The sequence below is a fragment of the Alternaria arborescens genome (genome assembly GCF_004154835.1).
Source record: "Alternaria arborescens strain FERA 675 chromosome Unknown contig_17, whole genome shotgun sequence".
NCBI lineage: Eukaryota > Fungi > Ascomycota > Dothideomycetes > Pleosporales > Pleosporaceae > Alternaria > Alternaria arborescens.
The window spans coordinates 292,227-309,238 of NW_021167872.1; the positions used below are offsets into that span (position 1 = coordinate 292,227).

At 51.8% G+C, this 17,012-nt stretch overlaps 9 protein-coding genes across 9 annotated transcripts; 4 read left to right on the top strand and 5 right to left on the bottom strand.

Moving 5' to 3' along the window:
• Nucleotides 1-100: 100 nt before the first annotated feature.
• AA0111_g7523 (hypothetical protein) lies at nucleotides 101-967 on the bottom strand (the record flags this gene model as incomplete). Its single annotated transcript, XM_028653869.1, has 1 exon — nucleotides 101-967. The coding sequence occupies one exon, from the start codon at nucleotides 965-967 to the stop codon at nucleotides 101-103; it is 867 nt and encodes a 288-aa protein (XP_028504775.1).
• Nucleotides 968-1,491: 524 nt separating this feature from the next.
• On the bottom strand, nucleotides 1,492-2,905 carry AA0111_g7524 (rRNA 2'-O-methyltransferase fibrillarin; the record flags this gene model as incomplete). Its single annotated transcript, XM_028653870.1, has 4 exons — nucleotides 1,492-1,796; nucleotides 1,849-2,258; nucleotides 2,311-2,547; nucleotides 2,889-2,905. 4 exons carry the CDS (start codon nucleotides 2,903-2,905, stop codon nucleotides 1,492-1,494), a joined length of 969 nt encoding a protein of 322 aa, XP_028504768.1.
• A 378-nt stretch (nucleotides 2,906-3,283) lies between these two features.
• AA0111_g7525 (hypothetical protein) lies at nucleotides 3,284-4,080 on the top strand (the record flags this gene model as incomplete). Its single annotated transcript, XM_028653871.1, has 4 exons — nucleotides 3,284-3,286; nucleotides 3,354-3,567; nucleotides 3,690-3,877; nucleotides 3,925-4,080. 4 exons carry the CDS (start codon nucleotides 3,284-3,286, stop codon nucleotides 4,078-4,080), a joined length of 561 nt encoding a protein of 186 aa, XP_028504769.1.
• Nucleotides 4,081-5,067: 987 nt separating this feature from the next.
• AA0111_g7526 (hypothetical protein) lies at nucleotides 5,068-6,075 on the top strand (the record flags this gene model as incomplete). Its single annotated transcript, XM_028653872.1, has 1 exon — nucleotides 5,068-6,075. One exon carries the CDS (start codon nucleotides 5,068-5,070, stop codon nucleotides 6,073-6,075), a length of 1,008 nt encoding a protein of 335 aa, XP_028504770.1.
• A 1,188-nt stretch (nucleotides 6,076-7,263) lies between these two features.
• On the top strand, nucleotides 7,264-8,343 carry AA0111_g7527 (hypothetical protein; the record flags this gene model as incomplete). Its single annotated transcript, XM_028653873.1, has 1 exon — nucleotides 7,264-8,343. The coding sequence occupies one exon, from the start codon at nucleotides 7,264-7,266 to the stop codon at nucleotides 8,341-8,343; it is 1,080 nt and encodes a 359-aa protein (XP_028504771.1).
• A 212-nt stretch (nucleotides 8,344-8,555) lies between these two features.
• On the bottom strand, nucleotides 8,556-9,773 carry AA0111_g7528 (hypothetical protein; the record flags this gene model as incomplete). The annotated part of the gene is made up of 1 exon (XM_028653874.1): nucleotides 8,556-9,773. One exon carries the CDS (start codon nucleotides 9,771-9,773, stop codon nucleotides 8,556-8,558), a length of 1,218 nt encoding a protein of 405 aa, XP_028504776.1.
• Nucleotides 9,774-10,864: 1,091 nt separating this feature from the next.
• On the top strand, nucleotides 10,865-12,008 carry AA0111_g7529 (hypothetical protein; the record flags this gene model as incomplete). The annotated part of the gene is made up of 2 exons (XM_028653875.1): nucleotides 10,865-10,985; nucleotides 11,038-12,008. 2 exons carry the CDS (start codon nucleotides 10,865-10,867, stop codon nucleotides 12,006-12,008), a joined length of 1,092 nt encoding a protein of 363 aa, XP_028504777.1.
• A 223-nt stretch (nucleotides 12,009-12,231) lies between these two features.
• On the bottom strand, nucleotides 12,232-13,180 carry AA0111_g7530 (hypothetical protein; the record flags this gene model as incomplete). Its single annotated transcript, XM_028653877.1, has 4 exons — nucleotides 12,232-12,304; nucleotides 12,354-12,939; nucleotides 12,996-13,105; nucleotides 13,167-13,180. 4 exons carry the CDS (start codon nucleotides 13,178-13,180, stop codon nucleotides 12,232-12,234), a joined length of 783 nt encoding a protein of 260 aa, XP_028504935.1.
• An 810-nt stretch (nucleotides 13,181-13,990) lies between these two features.
• Nucleotides 13,991-16,030, bottom strand: AA0111_g7531 (hypothetical protein; the record flags this gene model as incomplete). Its single annotated transcript, XM_028653878.1, has 6 exons — nucleotides 13,991-14,853; nucleotides 14,908-14,977; nucleotides 15,027-15,373; nucleotides 15,432-15,499; nucleotides 15,553-15,651; nucleotides 15,702-16,030. 6 exons carry the CDS (start codon nucleotides 16,028-16,030, stop codon nucleotides 13,991-13,993), a joined length of 1,776 nt encoding a protein of 591 aa, XP_028504934.1.
• Nucleotides 16,031-17,012: the final 982 nt, after the last annotated feature.

A 17,012-nucleotide genomic window follows, 5' to 3' on the forward strand; every position in this document is an offset into this window, starting at 1 on the left:
CTCTCGTTGGGTATCTCGTATCAATTATGCGACTGCGTATCATCCCTTGGTTTTCATGTTGGATCTATAGATCCCTTCGAACACTGACTTTGTGACGCACTTAGGCATTCTTCTTCCGTAGTGCTCCTCCGTCGACAGTGATGTCCTGTCCTGTAACGAAACCTGCCTCGATGAGATACAGTGCAGCGTCGGCAATGTCCTTCGGCCTTCCAGCTCTGTTTGTCGGGTGATCAGACACATCCTTCTCACTGATCTGACCTGCCCAGTCCGCACCGTTCTCGTCACCTTCTTTGCTCTCATGTGCAACCTTGATGCGTCCGGGTGCGATGAGATTGACTCGAATACCGAGACTGCCTAGGCTGATTGCCATTGAGTGCATCAACCCAAGTTGACCCGCTTTGCTTGAAGCATACCCCTCCTGGTTTGGATCCGACTGGTGTGCACGGAAGGAGCCAATGTGAATGATGCATGGACCTGCAGGACTGGAATTGTTCGCGTTCTGGATATGCGCACCATGCTCGAAATCAGATGCTCGTGCCTTCATGTACGGAATGCAAGCTTGAGACATGGCGAAAGGGCCAGTAAGATTGGTGTCGATGTACGCTTTCCACTCATCGATGGTCGAGAGGTCCTCCATAGTCTTGCCATCCCTCCACTGTGGACTTGCGATACCGCCGTTGTTGATTAGGACATCAATACGATCATTAAAGAACTTGGCCGCCTCTTTGACTTTGGCACGAATGTCGTCGACATTGCGAAGGTCGCAGATCGCCGAACCAAGCCTCCCGTCGGCGTAGTACTGTTTGAGATGAACCTTGGTCGTATGCTCGAGCTCCTCTTCATCGATGTCGAAGATGTAGGCGTGGTGGCCAGCTTCGAGCATCATCCGAGTCAATGCTCGACCAATCCCTCGGGCCCCGCCAGAGATTATGATGTTTTTGTATATCGCTGGTGCTTGGGATGCCATTCTGAGAATCTGAAAGTGTGGGTTTGGTGTGATATGGTTTGGAGACGTGTTCGCGGGGTGAACTTTGCGTAGGTGTTGTTTGTTTAAGTACGTTGGTCTGACGTCACGCCTCAACATATCGCTTGTCGCCACGGTAGGCACTGCAAGAGATCGTAAAGTTCAAAATCATTATTCTGGAAGTCTGACCTAGGATACAATACCTTGTATTATATACGTGGCAATAAAACCATAGACCATAGCTTCGAAATCCTAAAGAGGAAACAGACGATATTGGAGGAGGGGACATGGCATGAGAAAGGGCGACGATTAGCCATGGGAATGAAGAACACATCACCATGTTGGTGCACTCGGCACTTTGAGTGAACGTTCAAATCGCATCCATAAATCTTTTATCAAAACATGACAACCAAGTCCCTCCTGACGCCTGAGAACACCAAGTTCCGTCAAAGTACAGGTATATGACCACATGCATGCATCGTTGAAATCAGAAAAGCGCCGTCAGCCTATTGCGGCTCACATTGCGTCTATTGCGAACGCTGGTAAACACCAACAACCATGGCGTGGTCACGCTCGAAGGGCTCAAGGGTAAGCTGCTCCTTGGGCTTGATGCCCATCTCTCGCAGCTTGTTGACTTCCTGTGCGAAGACGGCTTCGGGGGCGGCAGTAGAGTCGATACAGTTGGCCTTGATGGAGATGACGATACCACCTCCAACCTTGAGGAAGAGTCCGGCGTTGAGACCAACGATACGGGCTTGATCGGGCTGGGCAACGTCGGCGAAAATGCAGTCGACCATGCCGACGAGCATGCGGTACTTCAGAGGGTGACGAGCTGTGGATCATGTTAGTGACTATCAAGAAGAGAAGAGTAGGAAGTGACATACCATCCTCAACGATGGGGATGACGTTGGTGCGGTGAGTGGCCATGTTGATGAGATCACGACCGGAGCGGTGGGAGAACTCAACAGCGAAAACAGTTCCCTCGGGTCCGACAATGTCGGCAACGTGAGAGACTGATGTTCCTGAAGCGGCACCGAGGTACAGGACCTTGGAGCCAGGGCCCATGTAGATGTTGTCGACACCACCTAAGATACCAGCGGCCAACTTGGAGCGGAAGGGGTTCCAGACACGGTACTCTGTGCTGGATGGGGCTTCGGTCTCGCCATCCTTGGGCGCGGTGCTAGCACCAACGCTGATGCGCTTCTCGCCGTAAACAGACTCTCCGGGGGTCAAGTTCTTGGTGACAAGGAGATCCTCCTTTCCGCGGGCGACGAAAACACCTGCGTGGCGATGGCTGGAGAAGTGGTCAGTAAGTGCGATACGCAACTTGGGCGGGTTATACTCACGGCTCAACAATGACCTTGGCTCCTCCACGGGCTCCGGCTCCGCCACGGCCACCTCCTCGAGGGGCACCACGGCCTCTGGGGGCACCACGGCCCCCACCTCCACGGCCACCTCCACGTCCGCCACGGTCACCGCCGCCGCGACCTCCGCCGAATCCGCCGCGACCACCTCGGGGGGTGAAGCCGCCGCGACCTCCACGGTCACCACCCCCACCACGCCCGCCGCCGCCACGACCGCCTCTGTTCAAAGTTAGAGCTGCGCTACAAATGGATGATCGAGAAAAAGTCCAGAGAAGGTGATGTTGTCAAAGTTGCACCCCAGCTGGAAAGCGATCCAGAGGCATTCGCTATATGTTGTGTCAAGCTTGCGCTGCATGGTAACATAGCGAATACACTCAGGATTCAGCTTGCAAGGGTGCGACTCAAGGGAAAAAAAGAGCTTCTCCGTAGGGCAAAACGCGCATGTTGAGCAGGCAAACGTCAAGATACCCAGTATCTATCCGATAGCATGTCGCTCAATATGGCGTGATTCGCGCAAGATGTATTTCGCGATGAAGATTCGAGGCGTGCGCAAATCGTACCTAGGTGTGAAAGCCATTGCTTATAACTGTCGGGATAGTTCGAGTAGGTTATGGGATGCGAAAGCTATTGCGCAGAGTTAGCTTTGATGTAATGGGTCATGAATACTGGCAAACGTACCTCTGCGTGATCTGTTCCACTAGATGCGCGTTGACTGTGCGCGTTGAAGTGGCTGTGGATACGGTATGTCGCGGTATGGGTGCTGAAGAGCTTCGAGGTGAAGTTCGAGCTCACCATTGAAACTTTTCTAATTAGCGCCATATTCTGCGCGGCCAATCACGTGTTGCAGCCACAAGCGGCCCACTATTCCTTAGCGAATGCACCCGGAAACCACAATGGATTTTCGATTTCCCTTCACGTCGCCAGTCTACTAACAACAACAGCACATCTCGACAAAATGGTACGTCTGCCGTCGCGATACTCAGTGCCAACGCTGCACGCTCCGAACATGGGATTAATTGTTGCAGGTTCGCTACGGTGCCTCCTCCATTGACGGCGCAAAGTCTGCTCGCGCCCGCGGCAGCTACCTCCGCGTATCCTTCAAGAACACCCGCGAGACTGCCCAGGCTGTCAACGGCTGGAAGCTCGACCGCGCCCTCACCTACCTCGGAAATGTCTTGGAGCACAAGGAGGCTATCCCCATGAGGCGGTACGCCGGCAGCACTGGACGCACTGCTCAGGGTGAGTAGCCCTGCACCCGATTCGCACTGTGGACAGATGGAAAATTGCACTGGGGGAGGAGCTTTGAGCATGGAAACAGAGCCGATGTTGGCGATTGCAGGAACATGGGCTGACTTGAGCAGGCAAGGCTTTCGGTGTCTCCAAGGCCCGCTGGCCCGTCAAGTCCGCTGAGATCCTCATCGGTCTCCTTAAGAACGCCGAGGCCAACGCCGACACCAAGGGTCTCGACACCTCCAACCTGATCATCAAGCACATCCAGGTCAACCAGGCCCCCAAGCAGCGAAGGCGCACTTACCGTGCTCACGGTCGTGTACGTACACTAGCGTCTACAGCCGCGGTCTCCTCTAACATGTCTAGATCAACCCGTACATGAGCAACCCCTCCCACATTGAGCTCATCCTCACCGAGGCCGCCGAAGTTGTCCAGAAGTCCCCCCAGACCCTCGAGCGCCGATTGAACTCCAGGCAGCGTGGCCGCGCCGTCCGCAAGGCCATCACCGCCTCTGAGGAGTAGAGGATGTACGAGGAGATGATGTTCCGGCGAAGAAAACGGTCAAGGCATGGGCACGGTTTGGGAGTCAATGAGCGATGAATATTCAGGGTCTTTCCACACTCGTCATGTATGCATGATATGGCACTTCGATTTCTGCGGTGTCTGGTCCGTAAAATAAATAGGGCCACGTCCTGGTTCCCCAATGTTCAAAGCCGAGACTTCCAAAACTGTGTTCACGATACTGATGGCTCGCATGCTTGACTCCATGTAATACCAAGGCGTTTGCTGATCGTAATGGTGCTTGTTTCAAGCGGTCTGATTCTGGTCTTTCACATGCAATTTTTGCTAAAGCAGATTGATCCTTTTGGAAGCCGTACCCAGAATGCATTTTGAAGGTATTCGTTAAAACTATGTTGTGTTCACGATGATGTAACATGCAGCAATCCCATTATGGTGCGTCTAGAGTACAGCTCCAAAATACGCGAGCCACTTTTCAAAGCTAAGAATATTTCTAACATTGTCCAAAGCAATCCCCACATGCATCGCAACTCATGGACCCTGATCTCGCAGAATTTCCTTCCACTTGTAGGGCTGATTGGATCAAAGCAGGCTAGCCTCAATCAAACCTAGCGTGCTGGAGGAACTTTGGCTTCTCGAGCTTACGATGCTAGCAAAGCATAGGCCCAACGGCCAGCTAATCTTGCATACCACTAATCCCTGCTATGAAGGTTGTTGCAAATCCTATACTATGTGTTTCGAGTCAGTTGTGTTTTGTTGCCTTGCTTCATTTACTCTTGCCAACTTTCCCACGATCAATGACGCAAGCCCAGCAAGCCCAGGCATGGTCATGTACCTCGCCACAAAATGTGTCGAAAAGATAAGTAGTCATGTATAGACTAGGATCTACCCGTCATTCAACGTCTTTTTACTATAGATTTGTTTCTTTAGCATAAAGAGCGACCTTCTTTTCACGTGCGCGATTACCCCTTCAGTCTTCACTATACTATGATGGCTCGGCTACACCAATCTACTCGCCACAGGCGGCAAAGGCCATCCTACACCTCTTTCCTCGCCATCTTCATCACTGCGGCATGGGCGCAAGACTCAAAACGCGGTTTTGCATTCATAGGCGACTCGCATGTACCGGACAACCGCCTGCTTACCTCCGACAACTCGCCAATATCATGGTACTACAATTGGTCTCCATACCCAAATAGTGATCTTATTCCGGCGGACAGTCTAGAGTTTGTCCCCATGATTCATGGCATAGACGCCACGGAAGACAGTCAAACCGAACGCGTCATAGGAGGCTTGCCACAAAGTAGCAAGCACCTTTTGTCCTTTAACGAGCCGGACGGCACCGAAGGGAGTGGTGGTAGCAGCATTAGTCCTGAAGATGCCGCGAAAGCATACATCGATTTCGTCGTGCCTTTCCGGAATGGTGATAGCGGCGGCAGGAATTGGTTGATCAGCCATCCGAGTACTACGGGTAGTCCAAACGGTCTTGACTGGTTACGACGCTTCAACGAGTCTTGTTATGAGATCGATTCTGAAAACGGCTGCCCAACGGATTTTGTCGCCGTACATTGGTATGGTGCTTTTGATGGTTTGGCAGGCTGGTTAGGCACCCTGGATGAATTCTACAACACGAATTCGACAAGAGATCAACCGCTGAAACTTTGGATTACCGAGATGGCACTTCCGCAACAAGACGAGGAGAATACTGTGGGCATGATGAACCAGACACTGCCCTATCTCGACCAACTGGATTACGTGGAACGGTACTCGTGGTTCGGTGCTTTCAGAACAGATGATGCGAACGAATGGACCGGCGACGGGGTAGCACTGTTCGATGATGATGGTGGCTTGACCGAGCTCGGTGCTCTATACTTGGGTGATGGGTTTGAAGAAGGACAGAAGGGTGAGGGTGCAGAGGATGCGGCAAGTGGGCTGAGGGTCAGTGCAGGACTGATGGCCGCTTTGGCTTTGTGCGCGACAATGTTTGCCATGCTGTAAATGATATCCACGATAGATTTTCCTTTGACTGTAGATACCTTAGCGATTTGTATATATCACCGAGAGTGCATAGTAGTGTTTCTTGACTGCAGGTCATCGCTCCATACGACGCGGTCTAGCTCGGCTAACAAATTTCCGATCAACCGCCTGTACCTAGATAAAGTCAACGAAACCGTCACCTACAACTGTCAAACTACTATAACAACATAAAAACCCCTGAGCGCACCAGATTAACTACAGCCGACAGTCTGAACCTCCTCCTTCCTAAGCTTGGGATACCAACGATGCTGCGATGCTGCAGATAGCGACGACGGGCAAACATTGCGACTCAGCAAAGACAATCGCAGCATCTCTACGGAGCAGAGTTCGGCTTATTTCATGGCTACTCGCATAGATCAACGACAACAGCTAGACTCTTGTGTGAACACGAAGCTGCCGCAAAGATGCACCGCGTCGCGATACGCCTCTTTCCACGTTTCACGCCAAGCCATCTCCAGATCTGTCGAAACATGCCAAACACACCATGTTGGCCACTCAAACATCCTTCGCAATACCTTGGACATCTGATCTCACACTTATAACGTTTGGTCTGGGAACTGTTGTTCCACTCGTTCCCCCAGATGCCACAACAATCGAGACCCTTGCACGACTCAGAAGGTAATCTGCTAACCGTCTCAAACAAGGTATCAACTAAGCTTTTGCCAAACGCAAGACAAGCTTTTCTTCACTGAAGTGCTTGGAAAACAAGCCTTCAAACAAGATATCTCACGATCTATTCCTGTCGCGGCTCAAGTTGTTTCCTTTCTCACATGCACAGCCTCACCCTGTTGGAGCCTTGGCGGCTATGGTACTCAAGTGCTGGTGCGCACGCAGCGTCGGACGCGAGTATTTCCGAACACACATGGCACTTGAGTTGCTTTGGTTGGCCATCTGTTTCGATGGAGTCAACAGTGCGGCGCTAACGTGAGATGAAAATAGTAGGTTAGGTTAAGGAAGGGCTGCATCCGTCGACGCAAGCACCCGGAAGTCGGAACAAGAGAACGATTGATACATGATAAGACACGGATGCCTTGGACCTGAAAGTGTATTCTTCTGTCTCCTGTTGCGTTTCCAATCTTCCATCTAATAAACCTCCTTCCCCCTGCTTCAATCATTTGACTCTCATCAGTCCTCCGAGAATCACACATCATGCGCTCCTCCATAATATCTTCAGTCATATCAGTCTCCAGTTTACTGGCAAGTAACACGTTTGCAGCACCAGTCAACAAACGCGATTATGCACCTTTCCCCCTCGCCAACGGCTTCCCAAACCCCAACCAAGAAGCTATCCTTCAGATCCAAAAAGACGGTCACGGTACCCTACCCAACGGCCCTCCACCCCCTACAATCAGTCCGGATGGCGTCATAAACCTCAAGCTCATTGCGCTAAACGAGCTGTTTGAAGTGGCCTTCTTTACCGAACTTATGGCCAACGTAACGGACAAAGCCCCAGGCTACGATCTCGGAGACAGACAGGGCTACATCATTGAATCCCTAAAAGCCATTGTCGCACAAGAAGAGATGCACGTCCTGAACGCAAACGAAGCATTGAAGCACTTCAATCAAGTTCCCATCGAACCCTGCAAATACAACTTTCCCGTCACCGACTATGCAAGCGCCATTGCTCTAGCAGCAACGTTCACAGATCTCGTTCTTGGTACTTTGCAAGACGTCAACGAGCTTTTTGCTCGCTCGCAGGATTTTGGTCTTGTACGCGCTGTATCGTCCGTGATAGGGAATGAGGGCTCTCAAGAAGGCTTCTTCCGGGTTGAGCAAAAGAAGCGACCAAGCGCACAGCCATTCATGACGACCGCAGCGCGCGACTTTGCTTTTACAGCGATACAAGACTTTGTTGTAAAGGGCAGTTGCCCAAATATCGACACCATCCCGCTCAAGACATTCAAGCCTTTGACGGTCGAAACTAAGGATATAAAGGCTGAGACGCAGAGTATTAAGTTTTCGTTTTCGATGCAGGATGCGGGAATGTTCGAGATTGATCACCTCAAGCTTGTTTGGATCAATGGGCAGAATGTGCCAGTTGCCAAAGGATTTGAAAATGTGCAGATGATGGACGACAGAGTCATGTTTGAAGCTGCGTTTCCGTTTGATGAGTTTGACATGGAAGGGTTGACTATCGCGGCTGTGACGATGGGTGCGGATACGTTCGATGGTGCCGGCGAGGTTGCAGAAAGGACGGTGTTTGGGCCTGGACTAATTGAGCTTGATTGAGTAGCGGGCCGATGAGACATCGAGAAGTCGGTATTGCATAGCGATGGCGTTATTGCGTTGTTCTTTCGGATAAGAAACGCATTCTTGGGGTGTAGTTAATGTAATGTCTTTTGATGCCCATGCTAGGATTCCTCATAATCCTCGTGACTCCCCAGTATGCTGTGGCTTGCACGCGCGTATCTCATCCGAGCTCGAAACAGACAATCTGAAAGCTAAAGCTCGCTCACAGGCCTCGCTAGCAGAGTATTCATATCGACAGTCTCCCTGAAACTCTTCAAAAACACCCTCATTGTGCTCGGCAGCTTTGGTTGATGCCAAATGCGCATTATGCTCATAATGTATTCCTCGTCAGGTTTCCTGTTCCTGTTCAGGTAGAACAGTGCATGGCCAAGAGGCGGCCATATAGCCATGACACCTGTTATGCCGAATTGCTCTTGAAGAAAGTAGCCGACTGACTTCATAATCATTCTTGCAAAAGGCCGGGGGTGCGGGCGATCGGGATGCGAAAGTAGGTTGTCGGTCGAAGGATCGATACCGCTTGCGATGTCGAGGCAAGAGTAGAGGAAAAGAGCCGTCAACCAATATCGGACTGTGACGCTGGCAACATCAATGTTGGGGAAGGTAATAGAGGTTGAGTTGTTGACAATCTTAGGTGTGTATATGGCGTTCGCTTTGTCGTTGACCCAAGCTTCCAGCTCGAAGTGCAGTGTCCAGCATCTTGCTAACGTATACACTTGTAGCCCTTCTCTCTCTTGTTCACTCATGCATTGGAACTGCAACTTGTCCACAGCTTCCAAGAGCTCGGGTATGCCGCAGAGCATGTCGATGAGAACATCGTCGGATGACTTGATTCGTCCCTTCCAGGGTATTGTCTTCCATCCTTCCTCATTCAGTATCGTTGGTTTTCTGGCGCGGGTAGCAGGCCCCAATAGTCGATACCTTGCATTAGTGAACAACATATGTGCTTCGTCGTTCTCCGCGAATAGTTCTGGCCCACGACTAACTATCATAGCTAGCTCGCCCTCACAATGGTTGAGCCAGCTCTTCGCCTGGCTGGTCGTGTTTGGTTCCGCGCCAAACAACATGTCGAATAGGGCCATGACTCGCGGTACAACAAGGAGTGACTCGCTATTCGCTCGGAAAGGGTTCTGTAGAGCTACAGCCGTTTCCTTCAGTGCTTTACCGTACAATGTTCTTCCCTGTCGTGTAAGACTTTCGTTGTTCGAAGTTATCCCAAGCTGTGTTATACCGACTGCCAAAGCGGCCATCTGTAGTGCTTCATCGCGCGTACTGAGCATGGGCAACAAGCTCACAAACTCTTTTGCGTCCGTGTTGGTGGTGCGAATTATTCCCTCTGGATTGTACATACTTAGGAAAGTCGCAATCGTCTTTTCACTGTAAGCAGATCTGGCAAGCCCATCTGGCAACATGATTGGTACTGAAACAGGACGGAATTTCTGTGTCCCTGGATCAGACGCAGGCTTTACATGTACAATCTGCATGGTGTGCCGATGTGGCTGCTCGGGAGATTTTGAGGCGGTCGCATGCCGTCCTACTTTTGGTATAGAACGGGGAGACCCGCCTCCAGTTTGGTAGATGAATATGCGATCCGAATCGTAGCCTCCGCATGTGATGCCGCGTTCCTTGCATTGACCACACTCGGGCTGGGCCAAATCGCACTACATCCATCAGCCTCTCATCCTCAGGTACTCTCCAAAGACGCTCCCACTTACACCCTTCTTTCTCTTCCGGCATGTCACACAGCCTTTCGAACGTCCTGGAACGCCCACCATCTCGGGAGTTTAGAACAAGCGCATCCACGAAGGATCTCGTACGCTAGCTGTCGTTCAGCGCAGAATAGTCCCTTTATGGACACACGTTGTCTGCCTGCTAGCGTAACGGTGAAGCACGAAGCGTAGTGCAGTAGGGTTAGGAATCGGGCGAAGTACAGGGATAATGATTGGCGCGCATCTATCTATGACGATGCCGTGAATCTTTGGAAAGCTTGGAAAGTGGCTTCAATAAGGCGTCCTGTGTTGTCAGCTCATTGAGCCAATGGATCCTATCCGCGCCTTGCCCCTTTCGGCTGATTCTGCGACAGCTTTCGCTACCAGATTTAGGATAGCTTACAACGCCGAACAATCGAGGCGAAGCTTTGAAGTGCAGCTGCATGCTGCCCACATTCTGTGGACCAGATCTAGCTAACCTTGCGCTGATTTGACCATGACTATCATCGATTCACAGCCTCGTTGATCGGCCAGGGTGGCGCTTCTGTCGCATAGACAACTCTTTGCGGGTTCATTGCGCGCACTAGGTATCGTAAAATCTTGTGCGTACTGGCGCAGAATCACCTCGATGCGGTATGAGGATGTGTTCCAGCATTGAAGTTATAACATGCGACCATCTCTCTTGAAGATGGCTCATACTTCAGCAAACATCGTCATCTACACAATAACAGACCAGTCTCTCAAACTCAAACCAAAAAACAGTCACCTTTGAATCTCACGCATCTCATATCACCATGGTCGCATCACCACCACCATCAACCAGCGCTTTTGCCAGACACGTTATGAACCCACTTGGTTTCACAAAAGCCTACAATTTCTGGCTGTATATCATCTTTGGCGGCGCATTCGTAGGCTGTATGTTCCCTGTCATTTAAGACTCTTCACATGTCTCTAATACAATCTATAGTCGCCCTGGCTCGTATGTCCTATCTCGATTTCTCGAAAAACTTCTGTCCCGCAGATGGTGCCAGCCCAGGCGGCAACGGCGCAGCACCAGGAGAATGCTACTACTATCTCAACTTTAACCGTTACAAGATTGGTATCCTACTGCATCTCGCTGGTGTACTGCCCGCTAGTCTGCTGGCAGTGGTGCAATTCACCCCTTTCATTCGCCGGCGCTGGATTATCGTACACCGCATTGGTGGTTATGCGGCGCTCCTCCTATACCTCGTGGGCCTCGCTGGCGCGCTGATGATTGCACGACATGCATTCGGTGGTGGTCTGGATGTACAGAGCTTTGTCGGCGTTCTGGGTTTCGGTTCGCTAGGCTGCTTCATCATCAGCTATATCAACGTCAAGCGACTCCAGATCGAGCAACATCGTGCGTGGATGTTGAGAGGCTGGTTTTACGCTGGCACGATCATCACAAGTCGATTTATTGTGATCATCGCTGCCAAAATCATCGCATCGCAAGACTACTATATTGTTTGGAGCTGCGCGAAGATTGCAGCAACCATTTCCGGTGACGTGGACCTCGCAACTTCGTACCCTACCTGTGCATCCTTCGTCAACGGTACAGACCCCGAGGCAGTGTCAAGCGTGGCAGCAACTTTTGCGGTCGGGGATGCAGCAAACACTGGCGCGGCCCTGAATGTCGTCTTCGGTATGGCGTTGTGGGTGTCGCTTGCGCTACATGCCTTTGGTGTAGAGCTTTACTTGCACCTTACGCCGAAAGAAGCGCAAAGGTTACGACAGATTAGCTACCAAAGACAATTGGAGGCAGGCCTACGCAACCCTGGCTCTGCAGGGCTTACTACGGACCGTCTGGGAGATGCGGAAAAATGGGTACCAGAAACATCCAGCAAAGATAGTACGAGCATGCAAGCGACCGAGCCGACCGAGCCGACCGAGCCTAATATGGTAGCAGAGACAAAGTAAGATTGGGTTATATGATTTGGTTCTTTTCGCACAGCATACCGCGTTTTGATTTCCAAGGAAGATTGAGCATTTATTGCGAGGCATTAGACTAGTCCTTGAGATTACTATTAGGTTGTAATCTAGGCATTGCGCTTCGATACCCTACCAAAAACTACACTTACATTACCATGAGTTCTTTAATCGTCAACTCTAGCGGTGAAGTATCACACCTCGCCCAGATTGCTCACCATGGCAGCTGAAGAGGAGTCGACAGCTTGTCCTTAGGTCCCAACACGGGCTCGGCAGTGCCAATGTCCCTGGAATCATGATTAGCACAGGGTTCAATCTGAGCTAACTTAAACCTACGCAGGTCCTCTTGGAGCCCAGTACTGTCCGGTATGACTAATATCGAACTGTTCAATCCATCCCACAAGCGACTGCGCAGCGACATCCGGTGTGACTGCGCCTCCTTCATCCCAGAACTTATCAAAGCCCACGTTACGAGTCATGTCCGTCCTCATGAAACCTGGATGTACGGTGACTATCGCAATGCCACGGTCTTTCAGATCCAGGCTTAATAGTTTCGCACACATGTTGAGCGCTGCTTTGCTGGCATGGTGGCCATAGTTGCCGCCACCCTCCGACTCATGTCTGAGTGTAATACTGCCGCTCTCGGAAGATACAAAGACTATCTTGGACCGGTCATCGAGAAGTGTGCTGTTGTAGTTGGCAAGTGCGGTTACGAGTGTGGTAGGACCGATGGCGCATATTTTATACATGCGCTGTTGAGCAGAAAAGGAGGGCTCCTTAAGCGACTCAGTTGCAAAATAGCCTGCTGTTATTATAATGATATCCAGGTGGGGTATCTTGTGTGATTCAAGAGAGTGGACGAGGTCGCTGCCAGCATGTGGGGATTCGAGGTCGATGTTTGGAATGTAAGTGATATTGCTTGCTTTGGAAAGTCAGTTGATTTGTCACAACATTGTAACAGAACAAGGAGTCACTCACTATTCTCTGGGGGTTCTGACGTCCTCGCTGTAGCCAGAACGTGGTTGTTTGCGTCTGCTGCATATGTATCTACGATGCTCGCACCCAGGCCGCGAGTAGCTCCTACAACGCTAATCTCGGGTGTACAACCTCAGTATGCGTCTCACATGCAGCTCATAGAGGAACACTTACAGTATGGTAGGCATGTCAGCGGTAAAAATGATATAGTGATTGTTCGAGGAGTGTCAATCATAATCGAAAGGAAACAAGACATGACGCTCAAGGTGAAGCATCCTGATGACGTCGCACGCGGGTCGGATTGCGAGATGGCGCTAAGATAAGAACGCGTCGCGTTTGGGGAGCGCTCTTACCGCCTCCCTGGCTTTGAACTACTCTGTATGGCTCGCTTGGCACGGATGTCTTCTCGTGTCTGACAGCCCTGATCGTGTTAGCTGGAATAAGTTGTTTAGTCATTCGATATTGCGTTCATCTGCGTCTTGAGAATGAACCTCTACATGTACAATAGCGGAGACGAATTTACAAGAGGGAACCATGCAAGTGTTAGTCAGAGTATATTGTATCTGTGAGACACGGCAAATAAGACCATGGTGTAAACACGAATGACCGATGTTCGGATTGAATTTAGAAGAAGCTTTCTCCGACCCTAAAACTCCAACTACCAAAGCGACCGAGGTCCAAAGGCCTGCCAACATGAGGAAGTATCAACGTTCATGACCTAGCATCCAATATCAACGAGTGATGGTCAAAGTCATTACCTCCCAATGCGTATACATGCCCTTATGCAGTGGCTTTTCTTCGATATGAATTAAAGATTGAATAGGAAAGTGGATATTTGTAGGCTTGCAGGATGCAATAATAGAGAGAAAAATCAAGCTGAATACTAGGGACATGTCCAGAGAAAGACTCAGCGAACGCCGGATCAAGGGTAAAACTACAACAGAGGGCAATGTCGATATAGCTGCAGAAGAACGTCATTTGGCAGGGGTATGTGATCATCACTGCATGCGTTTCCGCTTGCGCGCGTCGTCCGGTTCATCTTCATCCGTGCGCTCCGCAGTTTCGGCAGGATTAAGTAGCGAGTGCACGTTGGATGCCATGCTGGATCGTCGAGTAGGTGGTCCAGGCGTGTCGATACCTTTAAAAGGGTACCTAGCTCCTGGTAACGTCCACCCACTGTCTGCGCTTAATGTCGATGGCATATTGTCACTTGACAATGGAGGGGTACCATGTCTTGACGACGCTTGCCGTGGACCGCGGGGTAGTTGGTATGATTCTAATGCATCACGGAGCTGCTGGTCACCTCCTCCGATAGGTGGGCGGTGAGGAGAGGAGGGCCACTGTGTCGAGTTGTGACCAGAAGCATAGGGCGAGTGAACTGGCCCACTAGGTGGTTGCGGTTGCCAGCCATGGGTGCGGATATCTGCCGAGGTGTGCCGCCTGTATAGATTATATGGTGGGGATGAGCTGCTTGGCAAGTTGCTTCCAAGGGTTGCAGCTCCTGGTTGCTGGACTGGTGGAGGAGGAGGTGGAGGTGGGGGTGGCTGATGTGAAACTGGGGTTCTGGCTGAAGATGGAGAGTAATTACCCGTGCCTATTGATCCGTACCGTCGGGGAGAGATTGCAAGATGCGCCGGGACCGGAGCCTTGTATGGAGCTTGCCGTGAGATACTCGCCAAGGATCCTCTTCGTGAGTCTATTAGATTGTCTTGTGGCATTTGCCGAGGTGAAAGAGGTGGGCCGTTGCTGGAGTCTACTTGCATAAAGTAAGGTTGGCGTGCCGATAGGGGTGGCTCTTCTGGTGGCTCTAGTGCTCGGAGCATGTCTGTTTGTCGAGCAATTTCACGTTGCATCATAGCCACTAGCCGGGTCAGTAGGTGTGTCGCGCAGATAGGGTTCAAGGATAGACACGTACCATCCCTGTGAATTGGATTTTCCGTGTCCGGCACCATCTGCATGATCAGAGTTGCGAGGTCTTGGTTCCACTGAGTTGTATATTAGCTGCTGTAGATCAGGTCGAGACAATCGACTTACCTGGTGGCACTTCATCATGCCCTCGGCTAGGACCGAGCTCCGTTGATTGAGGTAGGCACATGTGTCTTCTGACCGCTGCATGCGCGCGTGCATGTCATAGAGACTATGCTCAAGATTCTGGAGGCGTGACTCTGTAGGGTCCGGCATCGGCTCGACTGGCTGAGCAGCTGGTGGTCCAGTAGGCAGTTTGGGTGCGGAGAAGGAGTCGCGATGGATGAGGGCGTGTCTCGAAGCACGTCGCTTAATCTCTCGTAGACCGACTAGATCTCCGCGTTTGAAGTTACCATTGCCATGCTTGAACTCCCATAGTGGTGTGTCTGGAGATCCCGTGTGAAATACGTCGCTCACTGCAGTAAGCTGTCAGCATGTAATAGACAGGACAGCACAGAATACCTGGACACGCACCTTTGTGAAAGCCATACATGTTTAATTGGCGGACAAAAGAGGAGATGTTGGTGTGTTTAAAGTACGACCTGGGATGGGTTAGCTGGGGAGGTTGAGACGGCTGGACTCTAGATGCACGTACGACAGCACTTTCGAGAACTCGCTCGAGGGTGACATGACGAAGCTCTCGTTGGTGCTCGCCCAAGAGATGAGGTGCTGGATGCTCTGGTCCTCGAGCATGCTGTGTCGCGTTAGTGTCGCATCGCTTGCGTACTGTTGCGGCACACCCACTTGTATAGCTTGTGTATAAAGGCCGTCTGGACGACCTTGGGCTGCTGTGCGGCAGCGGCAGCGCCCACGGCAGGCGCCTGGTTGCCGTTGGGCGATGTGTTGCCCGAGTCTCCATTTCCTTCTCTTTGCGACTGGGATTGGAAGGAGCTTGTGCCGTTGCGATCAGAGGGTGGGCCCATGGTGGACGAGGTGGGCGTGATGTCCATGGGGTCTCTAGGCGGCGCAAGCGTCGAGCCAGACGAGGGCAGGATGGGTATCGACTTGTGGAGGTTGGGATTGTGTGGATCGGCGGAGAAGGGACTCCGGCGGGCCTCTGCGACAGAAGCCATGGCGTTGGGGTCAAGTGTGGAGAGCAGACGCCGTGGTGAGATGGCCCGCGGACGCTGGATGCAGAGGTTCTCCTGAGGAGTGTGTCGAAAAATGTGAAAGCTCTATGGATGCAGGGTCCCGATTTGCGGTGGGCAGCGAACGTGGTAGGGCGGAGAAGGTGCGGAGGAGCATGCGATATGTGTGGCCGACGTCGCCGCAGGAGCTTTGAATCGGCGGGCGCGCGCTTCTTGGAAGGTTCCTAGTCTTTGGGATTTCTTCTAGCGCCTGCGCGAACCGTACAAATTTGGTTCCAGAAAGGTCGGGGTGGCAGACGGTGCGAGTGGTCCTTTGTCGGATCGGGAGCGGCCGTAGCTGTGGAATAGGAGCTCGCACAGGGGGTCCAAGCGTTCTTCTACGCCGTTTGACACGCTTCTCCAGGGCACAATTCCATATGCTGTGTTTGAGCGCAGCGCCGTCGAGGGCGATGGAGGGCTTGGCGGGGACGAGGAGACGACAGCGATGTGCGAAGGGCTGTGTCGCAAAACTGGCACGGCAGCAGTCGAGGGCGGAACGGTAGCGCTGCCGAAGGGGAATTACGGGGGATCGATGAGGTTGGAGCGTGCTACGGGAGCCAAGTGTCATCCATCTATCTATATCTATCTATGCTACTCGTGCCCGACCGACACGCCAGCGCCGGGTGACTGTCTGTCCGCAGTCGGATTTGCTACTGCTGTAGGGCAGTTGGCATGCATCTCACCCTCACGGCAAACACTGGCGGCCATGGCGACGCTTGCATGCGTCCACCACCCCTGTTGTCGGCCAGCTGCAGGTCGAGACACTGAAACATCGCTCGACCATAATAACCCACCGCTAATATCACTATAACGCGAACTGTTTCTGCTGCGGGGGTCAGCGTATAATGCGGCTGATATGCCTATCCTTACACCGCGTTCCCGTGATGCGGATGCGGTCAAGTCGCACAGATTGGCATACGGCACCATC